The 14,073-nt window shown below is 35.7% G+C and overlaps 1 protein-coding gene across 1 annotated transcript in view; it reads right to left on the reverse strand.

Moving 5' to 3' along the window:
• Positions 1 to 5,087: 5,087 nt before the first annotated feature.
• LOC129224815 (venom peptide isomerase heavy chain-like) overlaps positions 5,088 to 14,073 on the reverse strand; it is a 39,534-nt gene continuing 30,548 nt past the window's right edge. The window contains exons 6-7 of the mRNA XM_054859364.1: positions 5,704 to 5,852; positions 5,088 to 5,326 (exon numbers count right to left, since the gene is read on the reverse strand). Of these exons, the coding sequence (XP_054715339.1) occupies positions 5,168 to 5,326; positions 5,704 to 5,852 (308 nt within the window). The 3' untranslated portion in view covers positions 5,088 to 5,167. The remainder of the gene's footprint in view (positions 5,327 to 5,703; positions 5,853 to 14,073) is intronic.

Genomic DNA, 14,073 nt, shown 5'->3' on the forward strand with positions numbered 1-14,073 from the left:
AATCCAATGTCTTTTTGATCAGGCCACCCCGCCAAATGATCTGATGGTTATAGAGGATCTCTGGGGTGTTGGTATGTGATTTTGCAAAATTAACAGTGTGGGATGATCGATTGATGTATTGATTTGCTTTGTGAATTTTACATTAACGATTTAAAAATTTCCTTATCATTTTCCAATGTTCTGATAACACTAGCAGCATGCATCTCTTTAGAGTGCTTCTCTTTTCAAACTAATGTGAAATAATATCGCTTGAGGAAACAAATATTGCTGTGATATAACAGGGAAAAGTATAAAAACAGCAACATTTTGTGTTGTACATTCACTAACCTTTCCTGCTCTGGATCCAGACTGATTCACCATTTTTATACCAACTACACGACGAAAGTCTGGCCAAGCAGAGCTCTAGTTTGAAAAAAAGTTTGAGAGAACTCACCGTTGGATTTTAGGGGATTCGCCAAACGAAAATATCTTTTGAAACCAATGTACAGTACATTTAAATTATTTTTACAATAAAATAACCAAATATTTCTAGACTCGAGCTCCCCCTCCCCCTCTCTCTCTGCTTTCACTCCCACCCCTTTGAGCTTCAAAAGAGATGATATGCGATATTAATCGAAAAACATGTTAAATTTCACATCCAAAATGTTTTTTCTCTGAAATTAAAATTGAGCCGTTTAAGTATTTTGACTCAAAAGTTTAAATAAAACCAAATTTTTACAATATTACTCAGAATGCGTTAAATTGCAAGCCAGTCGAACCTAACATTGTGTTGGATTTTTATACATTCGGACAGGTATTACAATTTTTGTTCAAGAAAGCAAGAACTTATTTTTTTCATTTCTGCATGAACAATTAAAAAATTCAATTTTTTTTATAATTAATCGTTTTCTCTCCTGACTGTTTTTAATATATCCTAGTAGACTTCGTATGTAATGCATTTTTTAAATTTTAGTAGAATTTTTATCAAATCACCAGCGTTTCGGACCAAAAAGATATAAATCAAAGCTGGACAAATCACAATCAAGATTCTAACTAAAGCAACTTTAATTACGTTGCTAACCAGTCACTTTCCTCTTAATAAAAAAAAGTTTGCATTCAAAACTGAGTTACTTGAAAAGATTTCAATGGCATTTAACATATTTTTTGAAGTTGATTATTATCTACACCTCGGTAATGTTTGCTCTAGACTATTTTTAGGTTTTTTTCTTCAATAAAAATTAATATTATGTATTAAGAGTTACAACTTTCACTCGAAACATTTTAATATCCTCATCTAACGAAAAAAAAAAATTGACCTGTAAAGATACAAATAAAAAAAATAGCAAATGAATTCGAAATCTGTCTTTATTGAATCACTTAATATATGCAAGGAATGAACTAAATTTCTTTTATTATCCTACTTCATCATGAACGCCCTAGTCAATGATGATTTTTTTCATCCAATCACGGAACTCAGCAATTTTAGTGTATACTCCAGGATGATTCTCTCCGCATCCTCTTCCAAAAGAAGTAATTCCGATCAATGTGGACACACCGTGGTCATCTGTCTGGAAAAGAGGTCCTGCCGAATCTGCCTAGAAAGCAACAAGTGAAACAGTTTATAACATTTGACTTTTTGACAGATAAAGTGGCTGATTTACTGGTTTCGAAACCCTATGGGTAGACTTGCCAGATTTCTGAAATGCTAAAACGGAACACTGGAATGCCTCCCCACCATCACAGTGTCGCAGATATTCAAAGATTACATACCGTTGGCTGGATTTTAGAGTAGAGTTTTTTCTCAATGCTATTAAAAAATGAACTGAAGAGGTAATCATGAATGATTCAAGCATATAAATTCAAACATTAAATTTTTTACAAGACAATATTTTCAAATAACTTAAATAAGAAGAAGCAATTAAAATAAGGAAAACAAAATTACAATATTTACAAGTATTTTTCATTGGATATGACTTTTTTTTAGAAAGTCTTTTTAGATTTAATCTTATTGTAAAAATCGATACAATCCAATCCAATATTACATCCAAGTCATTAAGCCTTTAACCTTCGATTCCTTCATCAGACCATGTTTTGTTCATCAAAGAAAATACTCTCTCAACTGGTGGAGACTTATCTCTATCATAAACGGCTGGGCGCCGTAACGAGTGACTCCAATATTATTTCATGCGAAGGTATGTAATTTTCAGCGAAATTTCTTCTGGTGCTAAAGCTGCACTCTTTAACGCCAAATATTAGACTCGATCGTATGATAACGATTGGCGAGACAAGACAATATCATCCATCTGGGATAGTAAAATTAATTTTAAGGTTTAAAAACATTTTTAACGTAAATTTAAGTGAATTATTAACACTTTTGTAGGTAAAGCAAGCACTTCAGTATTTCTTTTCCTAATTAATAAGAAACTTTAATCATATAACTCATGCATAAATTCGGAGATTATACATCACTTTTAAAAATTCTGAGCATTTCTCAGAATCACAAATAGGAGTGTACTGGTATTTTACTATAAGAAATCATAATTTTAGCAATCATCAATAATTAAAATGATCTATAGTCATGTGAATTCAATTAGCAATTTAATGACAAATAGTTAATGGGATAGTCTTTTTGAGGTAAGAACCTGGACATTCTCTGAAACAGAATACTGGCTACGCCACTGCAAACTATTGAAACACCAGGGGTTCCACGAAAAAGTGAGCATTAAAAAGGATTCCACTAATCAAAGAAATAAAGAAACGCTGGTCTGGATAATCTGAATTGATCTCGTTTTAACTGCTTTAATTTATTTTCTTCGACATTAATTAAAAACTAATCCATAATTCTTTTAAAAGTGTTATTGGTTTGTCGATTGTTTAACTGATTTATGTTTAAGATTATTTATAAAAACTTACTTTTAACTACTGATAAATGGTCTACCAAAGATTAATATTTTATCTAATAATATAATGGTAATAGCGTAACTGATCCTTTTCTAACAGCATTAAATTATTTTGAAAAATGAAATGAAATCTTACGTAAGAAGGGGGGGGGGGAGAGAAGTTTGAAAATCTTACTTACCCTTACATGGAAAGAGGGTTTGCCCTAAGTGATTTTTTTTTTTTCATTTCTGTCCAGTTCTTGTGGGAAACGCGGGTCTATTTGTTACATCTTTTCAGGTCTCATTTTTTAAGTTGTTATGAAAAATGAATAAATAAATAAAAATAAAAATCAAATGACTAAAATCATACCTGGCACGTGTCCCGTCCTCGTTGTCCTGCGCTGATCATATGTGGTAATATAGGTTTATGTGATTCATATTTTGCGTACTTCTGGTTACAGGTATCTCGATCAGGACGATTTGTTTTAATCCCTATTTCGATAAAATCAGAGCAGACCTGACGCATGCGCGAATTTCCGAGAGGTTTCGGCAAAAGAAAACAGACAGTATGTCCATGTAACTACTTTTTTTTTTACATTTATATTCATAAATCAGTAAACACTTTCCCCACTACTAAAGGGGAACATTATAATATTTTCTTCTTGTTATAACCTAAACTACAAATTCTAATAGGTCCCCTCGACGATTGTGATTGAGTATCTCCATTTAGCATCATGAGCTCCCCTACTATTTATTAGCAAACATGGAGAATCTTCGACATGTTGGTATCAAGCGCGCACCTTTGCAGTTACGAGTCCAATGTCTTTCTGATCAGGCCACCACGCCTAACGATCTGATATGTATGGGGGATGTCTGAGGTGGTCAGTATGTGATTTTGTGAAATTAACCGTGTGGAATGGTCAATTGATGTGTCGGTTTGCTTTGTGAAGTGTCATAATAACGAATCAAAAAGTTTCTAACCGTTTTACAATGAGCTTGTGCTAGTAGCAGCTCAAATCTCTTTACAGTGCTTTTCTTTTTCAACTAATGTGAGATTATATCACTTGAGGAAACCAATAATGCTGGGATATAACGGAGAAAAGTAAGAAAAGAGCTACATTTTGAGATGTACATTCACTAACCCTTCCAGCGATGGCTCCTGCCTAATTTATCTTTTTTGTGCCAAAAACACGATGGAGGTCTCGTCAAGCAGTGCTGTAGTTGGAAAAAGAGTTTAAGGGAACTAACTCCTCTTGTAGTTGCAAGGGAATAACCAAAGGGAAATATGTTTTTTAAAAAATGGATAGTACATTTGCGTTACTTTTACAATATGAAACTAAATATTTTGCGAGACGGCTTTCTCCCTGCGTTCACCCCGATCGATAGCACTATGGTCAGGTAGACATTGTTGTTTCATTCTGATTGTTAATTTTTAATGCAAAATAAGAGACGGGAGTCAATATTAATTGAAAAACATGTTTAAATTCACATTCAAAATTTTATTTTATGAAGTTAAAATTGAGCGTCTTAAGTATTGTGAATTAATTGTTTAATTGAAAACCAGTTTTTACAATACTATCCAGTGTCCATTAAATTGCACGCAATCCAACAATATATTGTTGCTCAACAACAATGCTCAATCCAACATTATATTGGATTTCAATACACTACAATTTTGTTCAAGGAAAACAAGGACTTATCTGTTTCATTTCCGGATGAAAAATTAAAACATTACACTCTTTTATAATTATTCTTTTTCACTCCATTCTAATTTTCATACACCCTCGTAGACTTTGTATGTAATGCATTTTTAAAATTTTAGTAGAATTTTTATCATATCGCCTGCGTTGGAGGAAGAAATATAAATCATAGCTGACAAATCAAAATAAATGTTCTATGTAAAGCGACTTTAATTTACGTTTTTATACATTCATAAAAAAACTTTTTTCCTTTTCATTAAAAAAAAATTAAAACCAGAACTAAGTAACTATGAAAAATATCAATTGCTTTTAACATATTTTTCGAAGTTGATTATTTTCCTCACTTCTGTAATATTTGCTCTAAACTATTTACACTATTTACAGATTCTTTCCCTGAATAAAAATTAATCTTACGTATTAAGAGTTAAAACATTCATTCGAGAAATTTAAACATCCTCTTCTAACCAAAAAATATATGGGGTAGCTATATACATAGGATATAAATAAAAAATACCAAATGGATTCGAAATCTGTCTTTATTGAATCCCTTAATACATGCAATTAATGAACTGGTAATTTCTTTTCTTTTCCTATTTCATCATGAACGACCTAAGTAATGATGATTTTCGTCATCCAATCACGGAATTCGGCGATTTTGGTGTACACTCCCGGATGGCTATCTCCGCATCCTGTTCCAAAAGAAGTGATTCCGATCAATGTGGACACACCGTGGTCATCGGTCTGGAAAAGAGGTCCTCCCGAATCCGCCTAGAAAGAAGCAAGAAGGAATAACATTTGGCTTTCTGTCAGATTCAATGGCAGATTTACTGGTTTGGGGGATATTTGTTTGTCAAAAAACTATGAAAAGCGTTTATCATGTGCATTTTTTAAATTCCCTTCGGACTTTATGCTCGGTGGGCCCCCAATATCCGACTATAATTTTTGAAGGCATTTGGCACGTTTTGAGTCCCCTCCTCCCTTTTTCCCACTTATGGCAGGGGTACCTAACCTCCCAAAAAATATTTTTTTCATTTCTATCTAGCTCTTTCGGGAAAAGCGAATCTATTTGCTACATTTTTTTTTCAGATTTCCTTTTTTAAGTTGTTATAAGAAAAAAGGTTAAAAAAAAAAGAATAAAATCATACCTGGCATGTGTCCCGTCCTCGTTGCCCTGCGCAGATCATTTGTGATAATATAGGATATCGTTCGATATAGTTTCCATATATCTGGTTACAAGTATCACGATCAACAATAGGAAGCAGCACTTGTTTTAAGATGTCAGATCCTTCTCCACCTGCAAATATGGAATTTTTCTGTTTCAGAAATAACTTTTTTTTTAAACATAATTTTTTTTTTTTAAATTTCATTTTGACGTTTTCTATTCAAATTGATTCTTAAAGTTGAGGATTAATTTGATCTTGAATTAAATTTTGAACCATCAAAAGTAAAATCGCTTGTATTTCATCATTTGAGTAGGTAACATAATTTTATTTGCAAGTATAAAATGATAGCTAAATTTTGCAAAGAATTGCTTAGTGTAAAATATTTCCCCCGTTTGATGAACGAACGTCATAAATAACTAGTTTGTAGTGGCCATCACGAAACTTTCTTCTATATCTTTCTTATAATTCTGATCCCTCCCCATGCTTGACGGGGAAGCAATATTCCCAACAAAAACAAAATTACACACGCCAAAACTTGACGACCATTCCAATTCGCAACTCCAATAAACTATAGGGTGCGCTGCAGCCACTGTCTAATGGCGGATGAAATAGGTAAAACAAACAAATGCCGTAACTTATACCTTGCTTTGAAGCTTAATGAACGACAGTAATTTTTCATCGTGTTTGTGGGAAGCTTTCTTTTCTATCCCTCTGAAATTACATTACACTACAAACTGTCATTTACCCCAAAGAAAACACGTGGAACGGAATGTTTTACCCTTTTCGTTAGTATTGTTAATCACTGCAAGGTAGCATATTCGGGCTCTGGAGTTGCGAATTCCCTATTTATCTCAAAAGCAAAGCAAAGAATGAAAATTGAAAATTGTTTTAAAAGCCTTGCTTAAAATAACTACGAACATTTATTTGTTAACAAACACAAGATGGCAACAGTTAAAAAAAATTTAAATCATCGCGATTTTCTGGTCATTTTCCAATAATTAAAATCACGCGAAATGCACAGACGACAGTCGATTGCGATTTATTTTTCTTTTTGTTGGAATTATAAAACAATTTTTATTCCTACAAAAAAAAAGCCCCCCCCCCCCACTGAGTGGTTTGCGCCAAAGTTGAACCAACGCTTGTTTGCATATGGATTCACATTTATTCTAAAATTCATCCAGAACGTAGCATTACTTCTTGAGATATGGCACTTACAGTGAAACAAAAAGAACGTTCGATTGCGCCGTCCCCTTTTCAGCTGTTGACGCCACAATAGAATCAGCTCTAATACCCTCTAAGGGCTAGTTGTCGATTAGTTTTTGTTTGATTCCGTTCATTATTTCTTGAGATACATCAGTCACAATTGACGACATAACACGTTCTATAGTTCAACCCCCGTTTGAGCTATTGACACCAAAATTGAATCAGCACCTGTACCTGTTAGGGGCAATATATTTACCAAATTTTGTTTGATTCCGCCAGTTACTTCCAGGGGAATAGAAGGCACGCATAACTCAAGAAACGTGCCATTGTTAAACCACCCATGGAGGAATTCGTGCCAAAAACCAATGAGCACAAGTTCACAATGGGACACATATGAAAACCAAATGTCGTTCGATTTCATGCGGTAGGTTTTGCTGTAAAGCGGCCATAAAAAAACTGGTAACACACGTACGTGACACACACACACAGACATTTTCCAAAAATGTTCGAAATGGACTCAGCACACCTCAAAACGTTCGAATCCGTCAAAGTTCAAAAATTTGCACGAAACCAATACTTTCTTCTATAGAAGAAATACTTTCTTCTATAAAAGAAAGTAAAAATATATGAATATTATGCCAATCCTCCATGATAATTGTATTCAACATAACATATCTTTTAATAGTATTACCTACTAAGGGGTTACCGCCCAATGCTCGCTCGCTGTCGCTCTCCAACCTCAGGGAACAGCAAGCTGATACATTCGGATTGCACCGCGTTTCGAGCTGTGTTCGCTCGTACACCTCATACCTTATCATTATAATAGTATATCGGATCTGGGTTCAATAGAATATAAATTAACGTGTTGAATTTATTTACAATATTTACAATAACGATATATTCTTGGCAACATTCTTCTTCTTCTTCTTTTTTTTTTTTTGGAGATGATGATGTTACCAGTATGATGCCCTAACTTCGGCTATTGTGCCGAAATTTCAAGTTTCAAAATATCTCCCATCATTTTACGTCTACCGCAAATTTAAAACCATTTGTTAAATAGAGTCAAAAATAATTTTAGACAAACAGTGAGCTAAAAACAGCGTTGCTAAAGTATTATTTTAATTTATTGCGAACTGTAACATTTGATCGATTTCAATCTTTGCTTGAAATTCAAACGTCTATTACAAAATTCAACGCGAGTTTTTTACGTTATTCTGTTTCAACGATTTCATTGGCTGCTTGCCACACCATTCTAGAGATTTTTGCAACAGGTTAGAAGTCGGAAATCATAGTTTTTCGAGTTTGTCAGCTGTTGCCGCTAACGAGCCATACACACATGCAGCCACAGAGTTGAAACCTCTGCCTTACAATGTGCCAAGAAGAATCCGTCCATCTAGGGCTGGGCGATATACCGATATACCGTCATTTATCGGTATATACACTACCTTGCCATTCGTCACTGGGCACTTCATACAAGTCACGTAAATTGGGCTCACACAACATCAACAGCGTGTAGGGCCACCATTTGCTGCAATGACAGCTGCAACTCTTTGAGGAAGACTTTCCACCAAGTGACGATATGTTGCAACAGGAGTCTGGCTCCATTCCTCCTTAAACATGGCGTAGAGCTCAGTCTTCTTTCGGGGCCAGGTTGACCTGGCTCTCAGCCGCCGCTCCAACACATCCCAGACATGCTCGATGGGGTTAAGGTCTGGACTCTGGGCAGGCCAATCAAGTTTTTCCACATCCATGTCTGCGAACGAGGTAGTAATAACACGTGCGGAATGGCATGGTGCATTGTCCTGTTTAAAGAGAAAAGGGCCCTTTTCAAAGTATTGCCACAAGGTAGGTAACGCGTGGTAGTGCAGAACTGCTTGGTACCGCTCGCCATACATTGATTCCATCCACTGCAACAAGTAGACCAAGCCCATACCACGAAAAACACGACCACACCATTATCCTACCTCCACCAAATTTCACCGTGACACGACACAGTCCTGTAAATATTGTTCACCAGGCATTCACCACACCCACACACATCCGTTAGACTGCAACAACTGGTAGCGTGATTCATCTCTCCAGAGGATGGTTTTCCACTTATCTAGCGTCCAGTGACGGCGTTCTTTGTGCCACTCCAATCGACGGTTCGCATTATCACGTGACTTGTGAGCCGTTGCTCGTCCATGGAAACGAAGTTTTACAATTTCCCGATGAACTGTACGATCACTTGCTTCATTCGACGTGCTAGATCAAAACTGATCTGCCACCTTTTCTAGCGAATCCATGCGATTTGCCACCACCACACGCATCAGGCTTCGACGATCTCGATCCGTCAATTTAGTCGGTTTACTTGGTCTGGGTTGGCATATTATCACTCCATCTCTCTTCCATTTGATATCACATCACCCACGATAGCGCGAGGTATCTGAATTTCCCCGCTAATCTCTCTGACTGAATGCTCAAAACCTATAGGCTCTAATAATCATTCCTCCTTTCCTCCGCTTGAAGCTCACGCCGTTTGTTCATTTTAACTACAATAACGGTTCTGAGTCTCGGCACACCGTTCTCAACCTTTTATAGGTGATTTGACGTATGCATGACGTGTACGGACGCTCCTACACTTTTGGAGGGGTGTCCGGTGATGAATGGCCAGGTAGTGTATCTACTACCACGATAACGATATTTAGATTTCTATCTGTTGGAAACCGATCAAAAAACTCTTACTCGGGATCGATATTCCTGAAACTCAATCAAGAACTCATGTGCAATTTAAACGCAGTACTTTAATACACATTAATAAAACATTTGCAGGTAAAAAACCATCTATATTTACGACATACATAATGAACTTGCTAAAACTGAACTAAAATCTTTGTTCCATCAATTTTATAAGGAAAAATTGTCTGTTTCCAAATGCAGAGATAAAAGGTTAAACACGGCCAAGGCCTTACACGATTACTAATATAATATCACTAGTACATAAATTATTTGCAGTCCATTTTCTACATCCTCCCACCTTGAGTTAGGAGACTTCTCAACTCAACACACATGTTACAAATCAAGTCTTTCTGGTTTTTTGATGTCTCTTCCGTACCGAGTTTTCACAGTGCGTGGAATGGACTCGGCAGGGCTCACCGTTCGTCCTTGGGATACTTCAGGACAAAATACTGGCCTTTTTTGCACTTTAGCTTGAATATCCTCAGCTATTCCATTCGTGATCTCAAGTGGATACAACCGTTGAATCGGCCTCAATATTTCTCCACGGGCTGTTTTAAGTTTCACGAGTCTCGTAATTCCTTCTTTTCCAGGAATAATTCCTATCACCCTTCCCAGGGGCCAATTGATGCGTTTTTGATTGTCACTGCCAATGAGAACGACATCTCCAACAGATATTGCTGACCGTTTCTGTTGTTTAGGTCTTTGAATTAAAGATCCTAAATATTCAGATCTGAATCTTTTCCTAAGACCTTTCTGAAGTGCAAGTCGATATTTTATTCTTTTATTAAGGCGTTTGTGATCTGCAGCATCACAATCTGGCATTCCAGTTTCCTTTATATCTTGAAGGAATAGTGATGGAGACAGAGGAACAAACTCTGACTCCTGTTCCGAAACGTATGTCAGTGGTCTTGAATTGATAGTGGACTCACAGTCGCAAAGAACCGTGCTCATTTCCTCATACGTCAAGCAAGCACGACCTATCACTCTCTTCAATACATTTTTCATAACTCGAACTAAACGCTCCCACCAACCTCCCCACCAGGAGGCGGTTGGAGGATTGAATTTCCACTGAATTCGATTAACAGATCCGTCCTCGATGATTCTATTCCAGTCCAGGGTTTTGAACAAATTATATGCACCGACAAAATTGGTGCCGTTGTCACAATAGATTACTGTGCATCTCCCTCTTCTAGCCACAAATCGACGCAGAGCCAACAAAAAGGTATCAGTCGAAATATCGGACACAAGTTCAAAATGCACGGCTCTATATACCGCACAGGTAAAAAGACAAACCCAAACCTTTTTTTCATCTTTCAAATATAATGGACCGGCCAGGTCTATCCCAACTACTTCAAACACGGCAGCATCTCGTATACGGTCTTTGGTTATGGGGGCTACGTCTGCATCTAAACTTTTCTCAGAATGCCTCTTGCACGTAGCACATTTTGAAACGATTGATCTCACAGTCTTTCTTCCATTTAATATCCAGAAATGTTCTCTCAGAAGATTAAGTAACATTTGCGTTCCCACATGTCCATACCTTTTATGAAAAGAAAATATTAAAAGTTTCACCACCTGATGCTGCGAAGGGAGAATCACAGGTCTTGTAAAGGTATGACTGTCTTCTCGATAGATGATTTTTGTGTTTAATCTAATGATATCATCTTCATCTTTATACACCTTTAGTGTTTTCAGCTTTTCATCCTTCTCGTCTAAGAATGTTTCTCTTTGAATAATCTTTATTAGGGTCTGGTGGGGGAAAGTGGTCAATGGGGTAAAGTGGTCATACGTCAAATAAATGGCTATAGCTTGGAAATAAACGTTCGAATGAATGTGAAACTTTTATTTTAGAGTAAAGCAGTTAGAAACTACATTTTGAGTACAAAATTTTACAACTGGCAAAATTTTATTTGGTAAAAAAAAATATTTTGCGTGAACATGAAAAATTTTAAAATCTAAACACCTATTTTAACATTCTTGGGAAATTTTGTTTGTTAGAATTAGGAACAGATTGACTGTACAGGAAGCTACCTACATTTCTCAAGAACTCTTACTCATAAGCAGTTAGCGGAATCTATTTTAGATAATTTTTTAGAACAATTTAAGTAAGATGGGGTAAAGTGGTCATAATATTAGGCTTAACGAATATTGCTCTTCTAGTGTCACTTAAGCTTTAGGTATAAGGCAGATACAAATTAAATATTAATTTTACTCAATATGTATTGTTTTTACAGTAAACGGGGTTAAATATACGAGTATATGCGTATATATACGCATATATACTCGTGTAGACATGTACATAGACGTATTCACATAAATGCGCCAATAAATACATATATGGGTATCTGCAAGTATTTTTTATCCATACAGCTATACATTCTACTATACACGTATATGCTCGCTTATACTCGTATATATAAGAACACTTATATACTCAGCTAGACACGTATATACGCATACGTACTCGAGTAGACACTTACATACAAGCATATGATGTAAAAGTATACAGTGTGAGTTTACATTCTTGAGTAAATTAATAAAAGGTGTTAGAGAAGAGGAGAAGAAGTAAGAGTTAATAAGGAACATATGGTCACAAACACAATGCTGACGCGCTACATGCACGCAAAGTGAGAAATTGATGGATGCAAGAAAAGTCAAATTTATATATATATATATATATATATATATATATATATATATATATATATATATATATATATATATATATATATATATATATATATATATATATATATATATATATATATATATTACACAAATACAATTTTACACAACATTTTAGGACTTAAGAAAGTTTTAAAGCGATTGATGAAATTTACGGCCTTTAGCTGTAATACATGCGTCGCATTCACAGATCCCTCTCTGTTGCAATAACGAGACTTTTAAAAAACTTTCATCATCCGCTGCGCCTTTGATGCGACGCGTGTATTAGAGCTACTACAGACCGTAGCTTTCAACAACTGCTCTAAATATTTCTTAGAAACTAAAATTTTAGGTAAAATCATCTTTGTGCAACAAATTTGTGCCCTGCTTTGCCTCCTGGCTTTGTGTGCATGTAGCCCGTCAGTGATTATAACTTCCTTATGATTCTTTGCTTCTTATCCTCCCCTCTCACACCCCTTTGATTTTTGCCCAAGAGCTTAGATTCACTCTGTAGGCCGACATGTATATAAGCGTATATTCTCGTGTATACATACATGTACTGGTGTATACACGTTAATGTACGTATATACGTCTATACGGGTATATAATCGTGTGTACACGTATACATGTGTATATACTCGTGCTTCCATATTATACATACGTGAGTAGACACGTACAAAGACGCACTGGATGTATCCACGAATTAACTCGTGTATACCAGTATATGTATGCATGTACACTTATATATGCGTATATACGTCTACTATACACATATATACTCAAGTATGCACGTATTTTCTCGAGATACAAGTACATGCGTGCATATGATGTTCGTTTATACTCGTAATTACTCGTATATACACGTGACACGTACATATACGTGACACGTATATACATGTGACACGTATGTAGACACGTATACACTCCTGTAGGTAATCAAGTATACATGCTTATATACTCGTATATACTTGAGTAGGCACGTGCATGCATGTATCTGATGTATACATGTATCTACTCATATAGGAACGTGTTTACTCGTGTATAACACGACACGTATATATTCGTGTATACAGGCATGTACTCGTGAATATACTTGTAATTATAAAAACAACTGAAATATACAAGTATTAGGGTTCTTTATAATGGTTTTGCTACTATTTTTAACTATGACCACTTTACCCCATGCTATGACCACTTTCCCCCACCCCATGGGGTAAAGTGGTCATAAAAACATAGGGAAACGAAAGTTCTATAAAACTACGAAAATCAATATTTTTCTTCTTAAAATTCAATGTACCGTGTTCTTTAATAATGCAATGTAAAATAACAACAAAAAAAGTTGAACTGTTTAAAGAATTTGTTGCATTTATTATCCACCTAAGTTGAAAACCTACGATTTTATGACCACTTTACCCCACCAGACCCTACTCTCTTCTCAGCTTCAGAAAATTCCTCTGCATCAAGACTTCCTTGTTTTCTTAGTTCTTTTGTTTTTCTGCAATTTCCCACAAATCTCAATATCCAGCCTATCATACGTATAATTTTTTCGTACTTTGAAAAGTACTGATAGTACCAGCCAGCATTTACATTGCTGTTCTGAGCTGTCAAACAGGTAATTGTGGATGACACAACAGTTTTCTTCTTTTCCTTGAGGATTTCATCCTCATTCGCAACAAACTCTGCGGAAGGCCATTTCTCAGCACATAAATACAGCCAATCAGGTCCCTCCCACCATCTTGATTGTATCATTTTCTTAGCAGAGCAGCC

Source organism: Uloborus diversus, chromosome 6 (assembly GCF_026930045.1).
Source record: "Uloborus diversus isolate 005 chromosome 6, Udiv.v.3.1, whole genome shotgun sequence".
Taxonomy (NCBI): Eukaryota; Metazoa; Arthropoda; class Arachnida; order Araneae; family Uloboridae; genus Uloborus; species Uloborus diversus.